This window comes from Tupaia chinensis, unplaced genomic scaffold, assembly GCF_000334495.1.
Source record: "Tupaia chinensis unplaced genomic scaffold, TupChi_1.0 Scaffold000235_1, whole genome shotgun sequence".
NCBI classification, from domain to species: Eukaryota; Metazoa; Chordata; class Mammalia; order Scandentia; family Tupaiidae; genus Tupaia; species Tupaia belangeri.
Genome location: NW_006159713.1, coordinates 5,895,483 through 5,916,488, shown reverse-complemented (window position 1 = coordinate 5,916,488; position 21,006 = coordinate 5,895,483). Strand labels below are relative to the sequence as shown.

Below are 21,006 nucleotides of genomic sequence, written 5' to 3'. Positions count from 1 at the left end.
GGCCTTTTAAGCAGCCATTCAAATACCTAAAACATACTTGCTAAGGTATAACTCTAAAACCAAGTCTGATTCTGGGATAAGCAAGTGACGTAATGGTTATGTCGCTGGACTCTCCCATGGCTGACTGTGGTTCCAGATCTGGTGACTTAAAACTCATGCCAGGTGCATGGGCATACGTGCACAAAATCTCGATAGAAGAGATTGCATTTTGGCCATCCCCGCTGTCTCTTGTCTATCGCTCTGGCCCTATAGCAAGAATCACTTAAAAAAAAATCTGATTCTGAAGCATAAATACAGGTTTTAGATAGTGTGGACAGACTGAAATTGTGAGGTAACTTGTCCAAGAACTCTAATTTTTTTTTTAAGAATTATTTTATTTAACTTTATTTATTATTATCATTGTTATTTTCCAGTTTGATCAGAGAGAGACAGAGAGAGAGAGAGAGAGAGAGAGGAAGTGAGAAAGCAAGCCACCAGGTCTGAGACTTGAACCATGGTCGGCCATGTGGGAGTCCAGCGCCCTTAACCACCATGCCACTTGCCAGCCCCCAAGAACCCTAATTTTAATTTATGTATTAAAAATTATCATTTTGAGAACAGGCCCTGTGTTCTTATAATTAAAGGAGCCACATCCCTCCTAGCTGACCATAGTTTGAATCCTGACCCAGGCAGCTTGAAAACATGGTGGACGTCTGTGCCCTCAAAAGCTTGACAGGTTGGAGAGAGGAGAACAGACTATAACTTGGACTTGCCCCTATTGGGGTGTGCTTTCTCCCTCTCTATTTTTCCATCTCTCTCTGATGAGCGCACACACCCTCTTTTTTTTTTTTTTTTTTTCTTCCTTTCTTTCTCCCTCCTCTCTCCCTCCCTCCCTTGTTTGCTTCCTTCCTTTTTTCTGGCTTAGGGCATTTGTGCTTGCTGGAGAGAGAGAGAAGGAAATTAAGAAAGCACCCATCATTGGGCATGTCTGTTGCTCCAGTCTCTTGTCTCTCTCCATTCTGTCAGGATTTGGGGCATGCATGCACATGTGTTTGATGTGTTTTTCATGCTGCCAGATCTGGGACTCAAACTACAGGATTGGCCATGTGGAGTCCAGCTGCCTTAAAGACCAGGCCATGGGCTAGCCCCCCATCTGTCAACTTAAAAAAAGGAAAGAAGTTACCATTCTGTAATTGGTAAAGTAGAAATCTCAACTGTTAAAAAAGTTTTCTCACGGGACCAGCAGTTAGTGTAATGGCTGTGTCGCTGGACTCCCACATAGTCGACCGCGGTTCACGTCCCGGACCCTGTGGCTTAAACTCACGCCAGGCACATGTGCGTGCGTGCCCAAGATTCTGAGAGAATGGGATTGCGGTGTGGCCATCACCCCTGGGGGGTGATTTCTCACTTTCCCTCTGTCTTGTCTGGCGAGCGCATGTGCCCTATAGCAAAAAAAAAGTTTTCTCACAAGAATAATGCATTTTGAGGGATTATTTTCTTTTTATACTTACCTTATCTGATTTTCTATTTTATTTTTGTTTTACCCCTCCAAAGTTGTTTATTAGAGAGATTCTTGCTGTAGGGCACGTGCACTTGCTAGAGACAGAGAAAGACAGAAAACAGGAAATCAGCTCCCAGAGGGTTGGCCATGCTACCGTTCCTTCTCTACTCTTCTCTTGGCATCTTGGGCACACACACACATGCACCCAGCATGAGGTTTAAGCCACTGGTTTTGGGACTCAGGTTGTGGTTGACTACATGGGAGTGCAGTGACCTAACCATTACACCTTCTGTTGACCCCTCTCCCAGTGTTTTTGCCATAGGGTACATGTACTCGCTGGAGAGAGAAAGAGAGACAGTGAAAGGGAAAGTTAAGAAATCATCCTTCAAGGATGATGACCACACTTCAGTCCCTTCTCCATTTGCCTCCTCAGATTTTAGGCACGTACACATCTGCCTGGCATGATTTTCAAGCTGTCAGGTCTAGGACCCTAATTGTGGTAGGCCATGTGCTATGTATGAGGGAGTCTAGCACCTTAACTACTAGGCCATCTGATTCCTATTTTTATGGCTTTTTAAAACATTAAGTTATTTATTTTCTTTCAAGAGAGTGAGCCACACAGGCAGATACTGGTGGAGAAACTGAGATAGGCACCCCCACAGGGTCCCTATGATGCCATGATCTACCTTCTAGTCCTGGCCAGCCTTGTTCATGGGTATGCACACAATTTGGGGACGTGAACTCAGGACCTTTCTCATGTGGCTCTAATTGGATTAATGCTGTTTATCTAATTTTGAAACTTGGCAACTTTTTTTTTTTTTAAAGAGATGTTTTTGCTATAGGGCATGTACACTAACCAGAGAGACAGAAAGCGAGAAATAGCACCCCCTGGGCGGGGTGTGAATGGCCATGCCACAATCCCTTCTCCATTCTCTTCTCAGGATATTGGCACATGCCCATGTGCCTGGCATGAGTTTTAAAACACCAGGTCCGGGACTTGAACCGCAGTTGACTGCATTGGAGTCCAGCAGTGTAACCATTACACCATTTGCTGGTCCCAAAACTTGGCATCTTATATCAACAGTGGGTGAAACATGTTTATTGTTTTATTTTCAGTTTTTCAGAGGGTACATGCACTCACTGAAGAAAGTAAGAAGGTAGTCTCATGGAGGTTGGTCATACCACAATTCATTTTCTTCCATCTCCTTTCCCTCTCTCCCTCTAGGATTTTGGGCATGCATGCACATGTGCCTGACATGTTTTTCAAGCCACTGGATCTGGGACTTGAATTGTACATTTAGTCATAGGGCATCCAGCTATTTTACCACTGGCTGGCCTGACATTTTTATTCTTCACATTTGAGACTGTACAGTACACACCACCTCATACCTTACAATTTATCTATCTGTCTACCTATCTATTTATTTATTTTAATTTGACAGAAATGAACAGAGAGAGGGAAAGTGAGAAAGCAAGCCTCCAGGTCCAGGACTTTAACCACAGTTAGCCATGTGGGAGTTCAGCACCCCAACCACCATGCCACCTGCTGGCCCCATTTTATTTATTTGTTTTTATTTTATTTTGATTTAGTTAATTTGTTTATTTTAGTTTTTGCTGTAGGGTTTTGTGTACTGGGGGGGATGGCAGAGAGAAGAAATCACCCTTGCCACTGGGGGGAATGACCATATCATAATCTCTTCTTTATTCTCCTCTTGAGATTTTGCTTTTGTCTGTCTTTTTGGGGGGGTGGTGGTGAGGTTTTTGCTATAGCACATGTGGGCTCTCCAGAGAAACAGACAGACAGAAAGCAAGAAATCACCGCCCCGGGGGATGGCCACGCTGCAATCCCTTCTCCTCCATTCTCCTTTCGGGATCCTGGGCATGCACATACACGTGCCCGGTGTGAGTTTAGGCCACTGGGTCCGGGACTCGAACCGCAGTCGACTACATGGGAGTCCAGTGACATAGCCATTACACCAACTCAACTGCTAGTCCCTCTCCTCTTGAGATTTTGGACACTCACACACATGTGTTTAGTGTGTTCTCAAGCTGCTGGGCCCAGGATTCAAATTGCACAGTTGGCCATATGGTGCAATTTTTAAAAATTACTTATTTAGTTTTATTTATTCATTTATTTATTTTTAGTTTGACCAGAGACACAGAGAAAGAAGGAAAGCGAGAAAGCAAGCTGCCAAATCTAGGACTTGAACCTTAGTGAGCCATGTGGGTACATCCAGCATCTTAACCACCACGCTACCTGCTGTTCCCAATTTCTCTCAATTTTTAAGAAAAATTATTATTATTATTATTTAAAGAATGATGTATTTAATTTTATTTATTTGTTCATTTATTTTAATTTGACCAGAGAGAGACACACATAGAGAGGGCAAGTGAGAAAGTAAGCTGCCAGGTCCAGGACTTGAACCATGGTCAGTCATGTGGGAGTTCAGTGCCTCAACCACCATACTACCTGCCGGCCCCAAAAGAAAATTTCAATATACTGTTTTAGGTATTCAAAGAGATGATTTTGGGGGATGGCAAGTGGTGTGCTAGTTAAGGAAGCTGGATGCCCACATGGCTTACCGTGGTTCAAATCCTGGACCTGGTGGCTTGCTTTCTCACTTTCTCTTTCTCTCTTCTCTCTCACTCTGTTCCTCTCTTGCCAGATTAAAATAAATAAATAAGGTTAAATAAAATAATTTCTTTAAAAAAAAAAGAGATGATTTTTATTTAGCATAATTTCTTTTTTAAGATGTATTTAATTTTTATTTATTCATTCATTTATTTTAACTTGACCAGAGAGACAGACACACAGAGAGAAAGAGGGAAAGTCAGAAAGCAAACCACCAAGTCCAGGACTTGAACCGTGTTCAGCTATGTGGGAGTATCCAGTTCCTTAACCACCATGCACCCACTGGTCCCCTATTTAACGTAATTTATTTTTCCTTTATCTAAAATATGAATTCTTCTTTTTTTTATACAGGTGCCATGTTTCATAACAGAGTAAGACCTCTGGTAAAGAACTGAAGACATTGTACAGATAACCGATATAGCCTAATTATAAAGAAAGCATTAACCTGCCTCTGAGGTGACTAAAGGGGAATAATGGTGATTTTGCGCCGGGCTCGGCCGCCTGCTTCCGCCCCAACCAGCAATGAATCTTGACTCGCTCTCGCTGGCCTTGTCTCAAATCAGCTACCTGGTGGACAATTTAACCAAGAAAAACTACCGAGCCAGCCAGCAGGAAATACAGCATGTAAGTAAACTCTTCAGAAAACAAGTACAGTAATGGTGTTGGTTAATAATGGAGATAGGTTTTATATGACTTCTTCATTGTGCAAACATCATAGAGTATACTGAGACAAACATAGATGGTATGGCTTACTGTACGCTTAGGCTACATAGTATAATCTTGTTATTTATTTAATTTTAGTTTGCTATAGAATGTGTGTGTTCACTGAAGACAGAGATATCACTCCCTAAGGGGCATGGCCACGCTGCAGTCTTTATTGTTCTTGGGATTTGAGCCTACATGCCCTTGCACATGAACTTGACATATTTTTTAAGCCATTGGTACTTGAACCATGCATCCGGCCAGGTGGGATCCAGCTGCCTTAACCACTGCACTATCAGCTGGCTCTCTTTTACTTACAGAGGTATAATTCACAAATGATAAAAAAAATTTAAATATATAATCATCACTATTTTGTACTTCTAGAACATTTTAATCTCTCTAAAAAGAAACAACTGTGTTGGGACCAGCAGTTAGCGTAATGGCTATGTCACTGGACTCCCACGTAGTTGACCGCGGTTCGCGTCCCAGACCCGGTGGCTTAAAACTCACGCCGGGTGCGTATGCGTGCGTGCCCAAGATCCCGAGAGGAGAAGGGATTGCGGCATGGCCATCCCCACTGGGGGGTGATTTTTGCTTTCTGTCTCCCTCGGTCTGTCTGGCGAGGGCACGCGCCCTATAGCAAAAACCTCTCCAAAAAAAAAAAAAACACCTGTGTTTATTAGCAGTCATATCTTCCATTTCCTCTTTCCTCTACCCCATGGCTGCCACTAGACCTACTTTCTGCTTGTATGGATTTGCCTATTCTGAACATTTTAACTAAATAAAATCATACCACATCTGACTTTTTGTTTATATCTTCTTTAATGTGTTTTTAAGGTCTATTCTTGTAGCTTGTATCAATATTTCATTTTACGTCTGAATAATATCCCAGTGTATGGATATGTCACATTTTGTTTATCAGTTGTTGGATATTTAAGTTTGTACTTTTTTGGTAATGTGAATAATATTATTATTGATTGACTGGATTTTGTATGGATGTTTTGTTTTCAGTTCACTTGAGTATATTCATAGGAATGGAATTTTCAGTCATAGTGCTAGACCATTTTCCAAAGCACGGCCTCATTTTTTTTTCTTTTCCTAGCAGCAGTATATGAGGATTCTAATTATTCCTCATCCTTATTAACACTCATTATTCTCATCTCCCCCTTTTTTGCTTTTATGCATCCTAGTGGGTTTGATATTAATCTCATCGTGGTTTTTATTTATACTTGATGAGGTTGAGCATGGTTTCATGTACTTATTTGTATATCTTTGGAAACTGTCTATATTCAGATCCTTTGGTGCCTAGTCCTTTAAAATTGCTATTATCACATGTAGAAAGCATTTTATTGATTTTTTTTTTTTTTTTTTTTTTTTTTTTTTAGTTTGCTTCAGGGCATGTGCACTTGCCAAGGAGGAGGGGAGGGAATGAGAACATATTCAGCGGGAAGGATAACTATGCCACAGTCCCTTCTCCATTCTCTTCTTGGGGTCTTGAACATATATACACACATACGTGGTAGTCGACTGCGGTTTGAGTCCCAGACTTGGTGGCTTAAACTCACGCCGGGTGTGTGTGCATGTGTGCCCATGATCCCAAGAGGAGAATGGAGGAGAAGGGATTGCGGGTGGCCATCCTCCCTGGGGGGTGATTTCTCGCTTTCTGGCTCTCTCTTTCTCTCTGGTGAGCGCACATGCCCTATAGCAAAAACCTCTCAAAAAAAAAACCCAAAAACTTTTTTTTTAATTCTTGCTGTGAGGCTCATGTGTTTATTAGAGAGAGAAAGTGAGAAATTACCCCTCAAGATGAATGAGCGTCGGGAGCCAGCAGTTAGCGTAATGGCTATGTTGCTGGACTCCCACATAGTCAACCGCGGTTCACGTCCTGGACTCGGTGGCTTAAAACTCACGCTGGGCGTGTGTGCGTGCCCAAGATCCCAAGAGGAGAATGGAGGAGAAGGGATTGCGGGTGGCCATCCTCCCTGGGGGGTGATTTCTCGCTTTCTATCTCTATGTCTCTCCGTCTGGCGAGCGCACACGCCCTATAGCGAAAACCTCTAAAAAAAAAATGATGAATGAGCGTACACCTAGCATGCTTTTCATGCCACTGGTTCTGAAACTCAACCCACGTAGTTGGTCATGTGCAGGATCCAGGGTCTTAACCTCCACACCACTGGCTGGCCTGGAAATCATTCTTTATTCATAGCCAAAGAATTTTTATGTCATTTTATAATTGCATATAAGCCATTGTATCGATAGCTAATAATACTTAATAGTGGACCAACATTTAGGTTGTTAGAAATGTTTTTCTGTTTTTGTTATTCACGTAAAAAGTAGTTTTGCACATATGTTTACACTTTTTTTTTAGGATAGTTCCCTAGAAAATTGGAGTTTGTTCAGCTCTTCTGCTCTGCTCCTAATGGAGAATCTTAATTACTAGAATTATTTCGGGCTACTTCTGTGTCCTAATGATTAAGGGAGCCATAACCCACAAATTTTTACTTTACTCTGCATCCATAGTAGTATTCAGAATGAAAAACTATTAGGCCAGATTTATATTACTTTATCTTAGCACTTTCTGGTGCTTATCTAATGTACACTTTTCGTATGGCTAGAATTACTAATTCTACACTGGTATATTTTAGGAGTAGCAAGAAATCGTTGGAACTTAAGGGCAACGTCTAACACTGAAGTCAGGCTATAAGTGGTGGAAGTATTATTTAGGGCTGTACCATGTAGGCTGTTTGTAAAATGTCACAGTTATATTAGAGATTATTTGTGTTATATAACATTGTTGCCTTAAAAGTTATTTAAGGGACCAGCAGATGGCGTAATGGTTACATTGCTGGATTCCCTTGGAGTCCTGGACCTGGCGCCTTAAAACTGGAGCCCTAGATCTTGAAAGGAGATTGGAGGAGAAGGGATTGCTGTATGACCATCCCCACTGGGGGAGGTGATTTCTTGCTTTCTGTTTTCTCTGTTGCCAGTGAACACATGTGTCCTATGGTATTTGGGGGGGGAGAACCTTTATATTCCTATTACATATTGCCTAATATACAATACTTAGTGGGGTTTTTTGTATGTTTTAATTTTTTTTTTTTGAGAGAAATATTTTTGCTGTAGGATGCATTTGCTTGCCAGAGAGACAGAGAAAGACAGAGACTTCAAGAAATCACCCCCTGGGGGGATGGCCAGGCTGCAGTCCCTTCTCTTCTAGTCTCTTCTCGGGATTTTGAGCACCCACGCACAGGTGCCTAGCATGAGGTTCAAGCTGCAAGGTCCAGAACTCAAACCGTGGTCGACTATGTGGGAGTCAAGCAACATAATCATTACGCCATTTGCTGGTCCCAATACTTAGTGTTTTTGCTGTAGATGTTGACCAAAGTAAAGATACCTGGGCTAATTACTAGTAATTTTTCTTCTTCTGTCCTTTCCTATCAGTGATTATAGAAAACATTTAAATATCTGTTGTTATTATCATTCTTACTCTAAAACAATTAATGTAACTGGGGGTTTTGCTCCAGGAGCTAATTGTTTCTTAACCCTTCTTTACTGATTTGTTAAAAAAAAAAAAAAATCCTCATTTAAACGGAACATTTTAATTTTTTTTAGATTGTGAATCGGCACGGTCCTGAGGCAGACAGGCATTTATTACGCTGCCTATTTTCGCATGTGGATTTCAGTGGCGATGGTAAAAGCAGTGGCAAAGATTTCCATCAGGTATATGGGGCTCAACAGAGTTTGTGTCCACTTAGCTTTAAGTGTTCCATAAATTGCATTTGGGGCACAGAGTATGTAGAAAATTATAGATAGCATCCAGACATGTTGTTCACTGCCTTTTCCCTTTTCTTGCCTGACTGCAGACCATTGTATCTGCTTAATTCAGACTTAGAGATCTGGAAATCAGATCTGCTTAAAGGAAGTTTTGTGTCCTGCTTGATAAATCAGTAAGGCAGAAATGGAATCTAATGTCTTGGTTTCTCAAGTTCGTTAACAGTTTGTCATGTATTATTTCTTAACGTAATCTTGTCAATGGACTCTATTTATGGAAGTTTTGCTTTAGCATTTGTTGCTAATAGACTTTAAATAATTTAATAGGATTTTTAAATAGCCAATTTTGGCATCTATAAGCAGTTTACAGTATTAGAGCACACTTTAAATGTTCTGAGAACCTTTGCTTCTGTTTATGTGAAATAATGATTAGTGCTAATGAAAATTTACTTTTTATTTTCCAAGACTCAGTTTCTGATTCAGGAGTGTGCGTCGCTGATTACAAAGCCAAATTTTATCTCGACGCTGTCCTATGCCATTGATAATCCATTGCACTATCAGAAGGTTGGTATTGTATTCTTTAGTAGTTCCAAGAATATGACTTATTGGGCTTTCTAAAAAGGCCTTAAGCCTCGATTTCATAATGTTATGTATGTCTTAATTTTTTGAATTTTAAGTACTTTGTTTTTTGTAGATACCAATAAAAATTCAAGGCAGTTTATTTGATGATAAAGAGAAATTTACTAAAACCTGATTATATGAAGGCTTAGCTTATCAGTCTACAGTTCTAGGCTATGGTGTATCATTTCCAACAGCATTACAAAAATTATGTTAACCCTTACCTAGTGTACCATGTGGGTAAACTGATGGTTTTAAAAACTTTTCAAAATGAACTCCTTGTTCTAAAATCAAATGTGGTTTGTTTCAGAGTTTAAAGCCTGCACCCCACTTATTTGCCCAGCTGAGTAAAGTTCTCAAGTTAAGCAAAGTACAAGAGGTAAGTGATTTAAGAAAGGATTCATAGGCACGATTAAAACAAAAAACAGTTTCACTGTTTGGTCAATCTGTAACCTTTCTTGTTTCAGGTAATTTTTGGCCTTGCCCTGTTGAATTCTTCTAGCTCAGATCTCAGAGGTTTTGGTAAGTTACTTTTCCCCTAAAAATCTTGTAGTGAAATGAGATTCTTAAAAATCCATTGGTTTTTTAATTTCAAGACTCCAAGTTTTGAATTTAAGAGAGTCAAAATGAGTAATTTTTCTTCATAATTTGCCTATGGTAAAAAAAAAAAAAAAAGTAAAATATACTCATAAACATTTTTAGGTGTATAGTTTTGTAGTAGTATCTGGTTATGTTGTTACATAATGTATATAATTGTAGTTCTTTAAAACTAAAACTACTCTTAGGACACCTCTTCATTTGACTCTCAGCCCCAGCTAACTCCAGTAGTTCTCTGTATTTACCAGCTAGAACCATGAGAATTGTTAGAGGTAAAGAGTTGAGTTGGTTAACAAGAAGGGTGATATTGATCCCTGAGCCCGCCGAGTTGGTACCATGAGCAAAGCTCACCCTCCCGAATTGAAAAAATTTATGGACAAGAAGTTATCATTAAAATTAAATGGTGGCAGACATGTCCAAGGAATATTGCGGGGATTTGATCCATTTATGAATCTTGTGATAGATGAATGTGTGGAGATGGCAACTAGTGGGCAACAGAACAATATTGGAATGGTGGTAATACGAGGAAATAGTATCATCATGTTAGAAGCCTTGGAACGAGTATAAATAATGGCTGTTCAACAGAAAAACCCATGTCCCCTTGTCAACAGGCCTGTTTTTACTATGATGTAAAAATCAGGTCATGTACATTTCCATAATAAACTTTTTGTTAAGTAAAAAAAAAAAAAAAAAAAAAAAAGAAGGGGATTTTTTTTTTTTGTTAAAAAAAAAAAAAAAAAAAAAAGAAGGGTGATATTTATATTTGATGGTATGTGACTTTTTTGTACCCATTGTATGTAACTTGTGGCTTTTGCCTTACCTGACTTTCTAGCTGCTCAGTTTATCAAACAGAAGCTTCCAGATCTTCTGCGTTCTTACATTGACGCAGACGTCAGTGGAAATCAAGAAGGTGGCTTCCAAGATATAGCAATAGAGGTCCTACACCTCCTCCTCTCCCATCTCCTCTTTGGGCAGAAGGGAGCCTTTGGAGTTGGACAGGAACAGATAGACGCTTTTCTTAAGACACTGCGCAGAGGTAAGGGGGACCTATAGAACAACGTCCTTGGGATGATCACAAACACAGGACAAGAGCTTTGAGTATAAATGAAGATGGTGGTTTACTCACCTGTACCTGGTGTTGGTAGTTGTCTAAGGAAAACACTATTTTATAATGTAAAATATGAATGTGATAAAACTTCATTAAAGGAAATGTGCAACATTAATATAACTACCAGTAATTTTGTTATATAAATACAACTATAGATGAGACTTTTTCTCTTCTCAGGATTTTGGGCACACACATGCTCCTGGCTTGACTTTTAAGCCACCAGGTCTGGGACTCGAACTGTCGGACATATGGGAGTCCAGCGACATAACCATTACGCCATCTGCTGGTTCCAGTTACTGATCAGTTTTCATTAAGAAAATTCTTGGTATGATCAGTTTTCATACCGACTTTTTTTTTTTATTATTTTTTTTTTTTGCTATGTGGTACATGCCCTTGCTAGAGAAAGAGAAAGGAGGAGAAGGAGAAAGTACTCCCTAATAGTGTGGGGTCATGGCTATAATCCCTTCTCCATTTTTCCACCCTGTAGGGACTTGGGCATGAATTTACATGTACTTGGTTTATTTCTCAAGCCTCCCAAGTCTAGGTCTCAAATATGTGATTGGCCATTTATGGTCCTGCTTCCTTACTTGTCAAGAGGCTGACCCTTTCACAAACCCAATTTTCCTCTTTGGCTCTTGGTATTGTAATGCTAAAATAAATCCTAGTTCTATGGTTGCTAGTTTTTCCTGCCTGTGACACTTGTTTTAGAGAGGTACATACTGTTTTGTTTTTCTTTTTCTTTTTCTTTTTCTTTTTTTTGGAGAGTGTTTTTTTCCCCTTCCTTTTTTGCTGTACAGGTGTGTACACTCACAGGAGAAACAGAAACAGACAGAAAGTGAGAAATCACCTCCCTGGTGGGATAGCCACACCGCATCCCTTTTCCTCTTGGGATTTTTGGGCATGGGTGCACATATGCCTGGCATGAATCTTTAGCCGCCTGGTCCAGAACTCAAACTGCATTCGACTACATAGGAGTCCAATGTTGTAACCATTACGGCATCTCCTAGACCCAAGAGGGATACATACTCTTTAAAACAAATTTGTACAGGTCAGCTAATGGTGTGGTGATTAAGGAAGCTGGATATAACATGGCTGACAGTGTGGTTAGAGTTCTAAACCCACTGACTTAAAAAACACACCAGGCACTTGCATGGCCAAAATTCTGAGTGTAGAATGGAGGAGGCGGGATTGTAGTATGATTATCTCCCCAGCCCTGTACCAAGGGTGGGCTTTCTCCATTTCCCTCTTTTTGTCTTTCTGTCCTCTTCGGTGAGTGCATACACCTTGTAGCAAATTAAAAAATAGACCCATGATTGTGAACTAACATGTTTTCATTGTTGTTATGTTTACTTCCTAATGTTTATATACTTTAATCTTAAAACTGTATAAATTTGGTCAATGATGGAAAGCTTACCATGTGTTGGCGAAATGGACTCTGCTATTCTAAGTGTTTCTAATCTTTCTTCATGCAGGAATTGATAGTCTTACTGTAAATTTGAAGTAGTACTTAGGATATGAATTGATCAATGGATAATAGAATCCCAATGTGAAAAGTTAAAATATACTTGAGCAATCCTTATGATATATAATGATGTAAATGTTGGTAATTAATGTTGACATTATAATCAAAGCTAGTGGGTTACATTTGAATTTAGCTTTGAATTTAAATGTTGCTTGTTAGAAAAATCAGGTAGGAAGGGATTTTGGAGAAAATAAAAGATTGCTTGTTTTTAATCAGTATATCAGTGTAATCTTTTTCCTCCCTCAGATTTTCCCCAAGAACGCTGTCCTGTGGTGCTTGCACCACTTCTATACCCTGAAAAACGGGACATTCTAATGGACAGGATCCTGCCTGATTCTGGAGGGGTTGCTAAAACCATGATGGAGAGCTCTTTGGCTGATTTCATGCAAGAAGTAGGCTATGGCTTTTGTGCAAGGTTGGTAGTAAGACATACTAAACTTCTGATTATTCTTACAACAAACGTGATGTAGTTCTTTAAAAGTTCCTACAATTCATTGAAGTCGTAATCTTTAGTTCTCAAGATTTTTTATTTTTTAATTGCGTTGTTCTACACATTAGTGTTTGGTGTCACCTGTAAAATTCCTCAGGGTTAAATTTCTGTCTCCTTGTGGCTCGCCTGTTTTTCAGATTTAGGATTCAGAGGTTCCTAATCTAGTTGCCAGTATAGTCATATTTTAGCTTTTGTAAGAAAGATAACATTGAGAACATGTATCACTTTATATTTATTGGGTCTAATCTTATTTATACCACCCTCAATTTCCTCAGCACATCTTCATCTCCTCCCACCTTCTTGTTCTGCTTTTATAACATACTACTGTCATGCTTTTCTCATCTGTCAAGGGCACCAAAGGAAATAGTTTTTCTCTGTGCTTAGTGACAATAATGTTGTAGATTACTAATTTTTTTCTGAGAATAAATCATTAAAGACATTGTTGTGCTTCGCTTTGACTTTTTGGCATGAGTGCTTTCTGGAGAGAGAGAGGGAAAGCAAGAAATGACCCTCCATGAGGAATAGTCATGCAGCAATTCCTTCTCCATCTCTTCCCTCCTTTTGGGATTTTCTTAAGCGTCTAGCATTAACCGTGCAGTCGGCCATGTGAGATCTGGCTGCTTTAACTACCAAGCTGCAATCTGGCCCAACTTTTTGTTTTTAATTTTTGCCAGGCCTTGTGTGTACTTCCTAGAGAGAGACAAAGAGATGGGGGAAGGGGTAGGGAGTGAAGAGGGCGAAAACACCCCACAATGTTCTCTAGTCACACTGTAATCCCTCCTTCATCATTTTTCTGTCCTGTCAGGATTTGGGGCATATATGAACATGCTCTTGGCATGTTTTTCAAGCCACTGGGTTTAGGACTTTAATTGTGGTCAGCCTTTCTTACCAGTCTTCCACGGAACCGGCTCTGCTTTGACTTTAAATGTAACTCGAAATGTAAAAACCCTCACAGAAACCATATTCCCTCTTTTGTTCGAAATAGTTTTGGTTTTGTGTTTTTCTTTTTGTTGGTTTGTTTTTAGAGAGATTTTTGTTATAGGGTATGTGCACTTGTGTGCACTTGCCAGAGAGTCAGAAAGCAAGAAAAGTCCTCCTAGGGTGGGGAGATGGCCATGCTGCAGTCCCTTCTCCATTCTCCTCTAGGGATTTTGGGCATACACGCACACGCACCCAGCATGAGTTTTAAGTTTGCTGGGCCCAGGACTTGAACTGCTGTTGCCCAGGACTCGAACTGCTGTTGACTACACGGGTGTCCAGCAATATAATTACTATGTCATCTGAGTTTTTTATGAGTGTTGTATATATGCCTGGCATATATATTGTTTTTAATTAAATTTCAAGATGAAAAGAGAATAGGCTAGGACTTATGTCAGAATAATTAAACTCTAGCACCATGTATTAGCATGTGTTACTACATGAGTCAAGTGTTAAAATCTTAAGAGTAACTTGAGCTATACTAAAGACTGAGGATAACTTTAAATGTGTGGGTTTTTTTTTTTTTTTAAAGAATTATTTATTTAATTTTATTTACTTATTCATTCATTTGTTTGGCTTAATTTGACCAAAGAGAGAGAAAGCGAAAAAGAGAGGGAAAGTGAGAAAGCAAGATCCCTAGGTCCGGGACTCAAACCATGGTCTGCCATGTGGGCATGTCCAGCACCTTAACAACCATGCTACCTGCTGGTCCCCTTAAATGTGTTTTTGGAAGATCATTCCTTGTGGCTCCCGTTTTTTTTTTTTTTTTTTTTTTTTTTTTTTTTTTTTTTTTTTTTTTATACTTTTGCCATTTTCTTGGTATGTGATTTTTAAATTCCTAAATGAAAAAGTAACAAGAAATGAAGGTCATTATTCTCCCAGTATTAGTAAAGCTAGGGGTTTTACACAAAGGTTTATTTAATACCAGCATTTCTTTTTTCTGAGTTCCAGAGGGGGCATGCATGTAAAAGGAGGGAAGGACCCCTTCCACAATGGATCCTGATCACTGTGCAATCCTCTTTTCCTCTTGGCTGTGCATGTGAGGTAGAGCTTCCTTTGCACAGTGCTACACTTCACGATTGGCTAAATATCAGCGTTTCTTTGTATTTTTTCCCCCTTAGTTTGCTAGAGGGCACTTGTTCTTGTCAGAGAGAGAGAGCGCCAGACAGAGAAAGCAAACCCCCATGGGGGATTACCATGTTATAATTTCATTCCCCTTTCAGAACTTTGGGCACACATTTATATGTGCCTGGGTGTCTTTTAAGCCTCTGGGTCCAGGACTAAAACTGGTGTTGGCTATGTGGTATCTAGCCATCTTATCCACCACACCACAAACTGGCCCCAATACCAACATTTTCTTAATCATGATAATTGAGGATGGTAGCATTTTTCTGAAGTTTTATTTATTTTTTTCCCAGTATTGAAGAATGTCGCAATATAATCATGCAGTTTGGTGTTCGGGAGGTGACAGCTGCTCAAGTTGCAAGGGTTTTGGGAATGATGGCTCGAACTCATTCAGGATTAACAGATGGCATTCCATTACAGGTGTGTTGAATTCAGCTATTTTACAAAGTGAGTTAATATCCTGGCCTTTTTTTTTTTTTTAATTAATTTATAGTATGATTTATTGTGCTACCAGCAAGAGCTTAACACGTCAAGCAGTAGTATTTGTTTAACTCAAGTTTTATTTCCACAGAGTATTTCTGCTCCTGGCAGTGGGATATGGAGTGATGGAAAAGATAAAAGTGATGGGGCACAGGCACACACATGGAATGTCGAAGTCTTGATTGATGTCCTTAAAGAACTGGTGAGTACATGTTAGGCTTTTTTTTCCTCCATAGACTGTTTGTGCTTACCAGAGAGAGTGAGAAAGCACCTCCTAGGGGTATGAACATACCACAGTTACTTCTCCTTTACTCTCCTCTTGGGATTTTGGGTATGCATACACATATGCCTGATGTGTTTTTTTAGCTGCCAAGTCTACTACTCAAACCATGTAGTCAGCCATGTGGGATCCAGCTGTCTTGACTACCACGCCACTGGCCAGGTTCCAGTAACAATAGCTTTTGATTTAATTATACCAGTATGTAGCCCCATAGAAAGCGAACTTTAATTAATAAAATGCACAGATGAATAAGAGGTGGTTGTGGGCTTGAATAATAGAATCAATAACTTTTTTTTTCCTCACAGAGTAGTTTTCTGTACCTTTTTTGTAACAAGAGACCAGAGTTCAATTAGAGATACCATTAGGTCCATAAATTTAGATTTTTTGTTTCAATGTGATTTCTACAATTGTCGGATGTTTTGTACTATGTACAAGTAAGCATGAAAGTCTTGATGGCTTAAGAGAAGTCACTTGAACTGGCCATGGCACTTTGGTTGAAGCTTTTTAAATACAAGGTGTACATATACAATTTATGTCATTTTCCTTGTTTTCCTTTTTCCATTCAAAGCCTAAGGCATACTTACTATTTTGTGCAAGGTGTTTTATAAACTTTTCTCTTCATGTTCTTCCTTTCTCCCTCCTTCCTCCATTGTGTCCTTCCTTTCAAGTTTGCTAAAGAGTGTGTGTACTCACCAGAGAGAGAGAGGAGGGGGATAAAGTGAGAAATCATCCCCCGTAGGGGATGGCCATTCGGCAATTCCTTTTCCATTCTCTCTGAGGTTTGGCCACACATGTGTACAGTGTTTTTCCCAGATACTGAGTTCCAGGACTCAAGCTGTGTGTTTGTGTAGGATTCAGCCACCTTAATCACCATGCCACCAGCTGGCCCTATTAATTACTTTCTTTAAACTTGTTTCCTTTGCTTTTTGTTTCTTTAAGTAGTGCTGGCCATTTTTAAAACCTTTTCATAGAACATCTTTTGAATGGAATTTTCAGTCATTTTGTCATAAAGAATCTAGCTCACTTAAGGGAGGTATTAACGATGACTTTTTCAGGGCAGCAGGTGGCATGGTGGTTAAGGGTGTTGGACTCCCACATGGCTGACCGCGGTTTGAGACTCAGACCCGGTGGCTTGCTTTCTCACTTTTTTGTCTCTCTCAATCTGTCTCTCTCTGGTCAAATGGAAGTAAATAAAGTTAAATAAAATAATTTAAAAAAATAATGATTTATCTTTGTTACTTTGTTCCAAGATAATAGAATAAAGAGAGAATGCACTAAATAGTTTTTTATTTATTTGCCCATGTTGGGATGGGTACTATAGGTGGAAAAAGTAGAGGAAGAAAGGGTTCACCTTAAGGGCTTACACATTAGTCTTTAAGTCTGTCATGAATCGAATAGTTGAAGTATGTTTCTATAAGCCTGTTTATCTTGACTGTTAGGAACTAACCTTTCTAAATCTGTTTTAGAATGTTTGAAAGATTCAGGTTATTTTGAGTTTGAAGGTATAACATTATTTTGTTTTTTAAAGAATTATTTAATTTTATTTATTCATTCATTTATTTTTATTTGGCCAGAAAGAGCCACAGAGAGCGAGAGAGAGGGAAAGTGAGAAAGCAAGCCACCAGGTCCAGGACTCAAACCAAGGTTGGCCATGTGGAAGTGTCCATTGCCTTAACCACCACACCACCTGCTGGTCCTGAGTTTGAAGGTATAACATTGTGATCGAATTTATTTATTAAAAGCTTTTGTCTCTTTTTAGAACCCGAGTTTGAATTTCAAGGAAGTAACTTATGAACTGGACCATCCTGGATTTCAAATTCGTGACAGTAAAGGACTTCATAATGTGGTTTATGGCATTCAGAGGGGTTTGGGTATGGAAGTGTTCCCAGTAGACCTCATATATAGACCTTGGAAACATGCCGAAGGCCAGGTAAGTAAGTAAATGGTATTTAATTGTAGAAGGGAACAAAATGCCATCTATCCATTGATTGAAATGTTCTTCTAAAGTAGAATTTGTTTCACATACTTCAGAAAAGGAGAGGCCATCATAAGTGGTGAAAGTGTTAATAAACATAGTTTTAGGACTAATCAAACTCCATTGACGTATAACACATAATCAGGCTGTTGTCCTAAATTTTAATCTTCGCTTCCAAGACTATCATCTTGTACCTTATGTCTTTCTGAACTATCTGTGGTTTTCAAAGGGCAAGTAAGTTTAAAAGAAAAATACCAGAGGGCACATGTGCTCACAGTGAGAGACAGAAAATGAGCAAGTGCCCCCATGGGGACTGGTACACCACAATCCCTTCTGTTCTATCTCGTCCCTGCTTTCAGAATTTTGAGCACAGATGTACACACACTGGCACATTTCTCAAGCCACTAGTTCTATCTAGTTCAACCGTGTACGTCTGTCATGAATCGAATAGTTGAAGTATGTTTCTATAAGCCTGTTTATCTTGACTGTTAGGAACTAACCTTTCTAAATCTGTTTTAGAATGTTTGAAAGATTCAGGTTATTTTGAGTTTGAAGGTATAACATTATTTTGTTTTTTAAAGAATTATTTAATTTTATTTATTCATTCATTTATTTTTATTTGGCCAGAAAGAGCCACAGAGAGCGAGAGAGAGGGAAAGTGAGAAAGCAAGCCACCAGGTCCAGGACTCAAACCAAGGTTGGCCATGTGGAAGTGTCCATTGCCTTAACCACCACACCACCTGCTGGTCCTGAGTTTGAAGGTATAACATTGTGATCGAATTTATTTATTAAAAGCTTTTGTCTCTTTTTAGAACCCGAGTTTGAATTTCAAGGAAGTAACTTATGAACTGGACCATCCTGGATTTCAAATTCGTGACAGTAAAGGACTTCATAATGTGGTTTATGGCATTCAGAGGGGTTTGGGTATGGAAGTGTTCCCAGTAGACCTCATATATAGACCTTGGAAACATGCCGAAGGCCAGGTAAGTAAGTAAATGGTATTTAATTGTAGAAGGGAACAAAATGCCATCTATCCATTGATTGAAATGTTCTTCTAAAGTAGAATTTGTTTCACATACTTCAGAAAAGGAGAGGCCATCATAAGTGGTGAAAGTGTTAATAAACATAGTTTTAGGACTAATCAAACTCCATTGACGTATAACACATAATCAGGCTGTTGTCCTAAATTTTAATCTTCGCTTCCAAGACTATCATCTTGTACCTTATGTCTTTCTGAACTATCTGTGGTTTTCAAAGGGCAAGTAAGTTTAAAAGAAAAATACCAGAGGGCACATGTGCTCACAGTGAGAGACAGAAAATGAGCAAGTGCCCCCATGGGGACTGGTACACCACAATCCCTTCTGTTCTATCTCGTCCCTGCTTTCAGAATTTTGAGCACAGATGTACACACACTGGCACATTTCTCAAGCCACTAGTTCTATCTAGTTCAACCGTGTACATGGCCATGTGGGATCCAACTGCCTTAACCATTATGGCATTGGTTGGTCCCATATAAGATTTTAAATTATTAATACAGTATTTATTTCTCTTTTCCTCTGTCAAACCTTGAACCAACCACTTTTCCCAGGCTGCCTGGGGAGGTATAGGAAAAGAAACATACAGGGCAGATGATACATGAGCCAAAAAAAACTATGGGAATTGGATATGACTCCTTCACATGGCAAAGAGGATGAGAAAAGAATCTTATGTGGCCTCTTAGAGGGCAAAGACCAGAATGGTAAAGAAGAGCCATTGCTTCAGAGGAGGATTCTTTGCATAATCAGTGATGAGATTTCTAAACACAGTCCCAGTCCCAGTCCCAAAGCCAGCCACCCCAGCCAGCAGCCCCTGCCTCAGTGATCTTAGCTGATGTGTCAGTGTCCTTTTAAATTGTGCTGGTTTGGAAGCAGCAACTAGGGACAAGTGAAATTGGGACATACGACTGCCCAAGCTGCTGAGGCTGTCATCTGCAGTGTCTCTGATTGTTTCAGTAACTGCAGACATTGGTCAGCCCAGCAGCTCAGAGGTGCTCCTGACCAAGGAGTGGTTGGAGACAAGGTTGGAATAGGTGTACATTTTCAGGGGGTGAGGGACTATGGCTGGAGAGTTCTTCCCAGTGCAGAAACTTGAAAGAGGGCCATTAAGATTTTAAAAGGGAAAAATAGTCATTTTTGTAACATTATGATAGAAATTATTCTAATGAAAGTGTTTTGTGTTTTTATAGCATTCGTAATCATTTGGAGTGGTAAGAAATTTCTTCTTTTATTGCAGCTCTCCTTTATTCAACATTCCCTTATAAACCCAGAGATCTTCTGTTTTGCTGACTATCCCTGTCATACTGTTGCCACTGATATTTTGAAAGCACCACCAGAGGATGACAATCGAGAAATTGCCACATGGTAAACATCATCTACCCTTTTTTTAAAAAAAGGATCAGTTATCTTTTTTTGAAATAGAAAATTATTAGTGAGCAAGTACATAGTCAACACATTTAAATAAAACTGTTTTTAGTGAGTGCCTATGTTAAGTTTAATTGAGGATGTTGGAGGATAGTTTTTTGTTAGTCCTTTAGTACTTACTAGTTACATCTCTGTTTCTGTATAGTCTGCCATTTGGTAATATCTAAAACCCTTAGAAATTTGAAACTATCAAATGTTGGAGGTTTGTACTATTCCTGAGTTCAGTTTGAAATTTCTGAGGAAGAATTAGACTCTGGCTCAGTGTCTAAATTAGATTTTTCCTGGAACTCTTTGTTGGATCATTCCTTTTTGGGGGGATGTGAGGTAAGGTTGATGAAAATACTCCTATCATTGTTGAAATACACATGGCTACAGTGAGAGAATATGGCCTGAGTTATTCCCTAAATGGATCTGCTTTCTAATCTTAATGTGTTTTTCTCATTGTACTCTCCCTGGAAACTTTCCTATCATTTGAACAGAGTATTGTCTTTAATTTTTTGATGGTGTTCCCTTTCCTAGTGCTTGCCAACATTGAATTTGTACTATTACTTTATGTTTCTGGTTAATGCTATTTTGCATAGTACTATTTCTTCATTTTGTTTTAACAGATAGTGAATTCTTTGCATTTTATAGAACTGACATGTCATCATAACATTTAATATATTATAGTTCCTTAATCTAGCTTTTTTTTTTTTTTTGCATTTAAGTTTGCAGAATTGGCTCAAAAATGTCTTTTTTTTTTTTTTTTTAAGAGATTTTTGCTATAGGGCGCGTGCGCTCGCCAGACAG

At 39.2% G+C, this 21,006-nt stretch overlaps 1 protein-coding gene across 7 annotated transcripts in view; it reads left to right on the top strand.

The window, feature by feature from the left end:
• Window positions 1-21,006, top strand: part of CNOT1 (CCR4-NOT transcription complex subunit 1) — a 99,252-nt gene that overhangs the window by 22,701 nt on the left and 55,545 nt on the right. For 6 of the 7 annotated variants that reach the window (XM_014587807.2, XM_014587805.2, XM_006148467.3 and 3 more), the window contains exons 2-12: window positions 4,464-4,736; window positions 8,427-8,534; window positions 9,051-9,149; window positions 9,514-9,582; window positions 9,671-9,725; window positions 10,633-10,836; window positions 12,677-12,845; window positions 15,317-15,443; window positions 15,595-15,705; window positions 17,543-17,713; window positions 20,030-20,157. In XM_014587807.2, the coding sequence (XP_014443293.1) occupies window positions 4,635-4,736; window positions 8,427-8,534; window positions 9,051-9,149; window positions 9,514-9,582; window positions 9,671-9,725; window positions 10,633-10,836; window positions 12,677-12,845; window positions 15,317-15,443; window positions 15,595-15,705; window positions 17,543-17,713; window positions 20,030-20,157 (1,343 nt within the window). In that variant the 5' untranslated portion in view covers window positions 4,464-4,634. Of the gene's footprint in view, window positions 1-4,463; window positions 4,737-8,426; window positions 8,535-9,050; window positions 9,150-9,513; window positions 9,583-9,670; window positions 9,726-10,632; window positions 10,837-12,676; window positions 12,846-15,316; window positions 15,444-15,594; window positions 15,706-17,542; window positions 17,714-18,554; window positions 18,742-20,029; window positions 20,158-21,006 lie in introns of those variants that run through there. The other variant, XM_027771869.1, reaches the window with a different exon arrangement.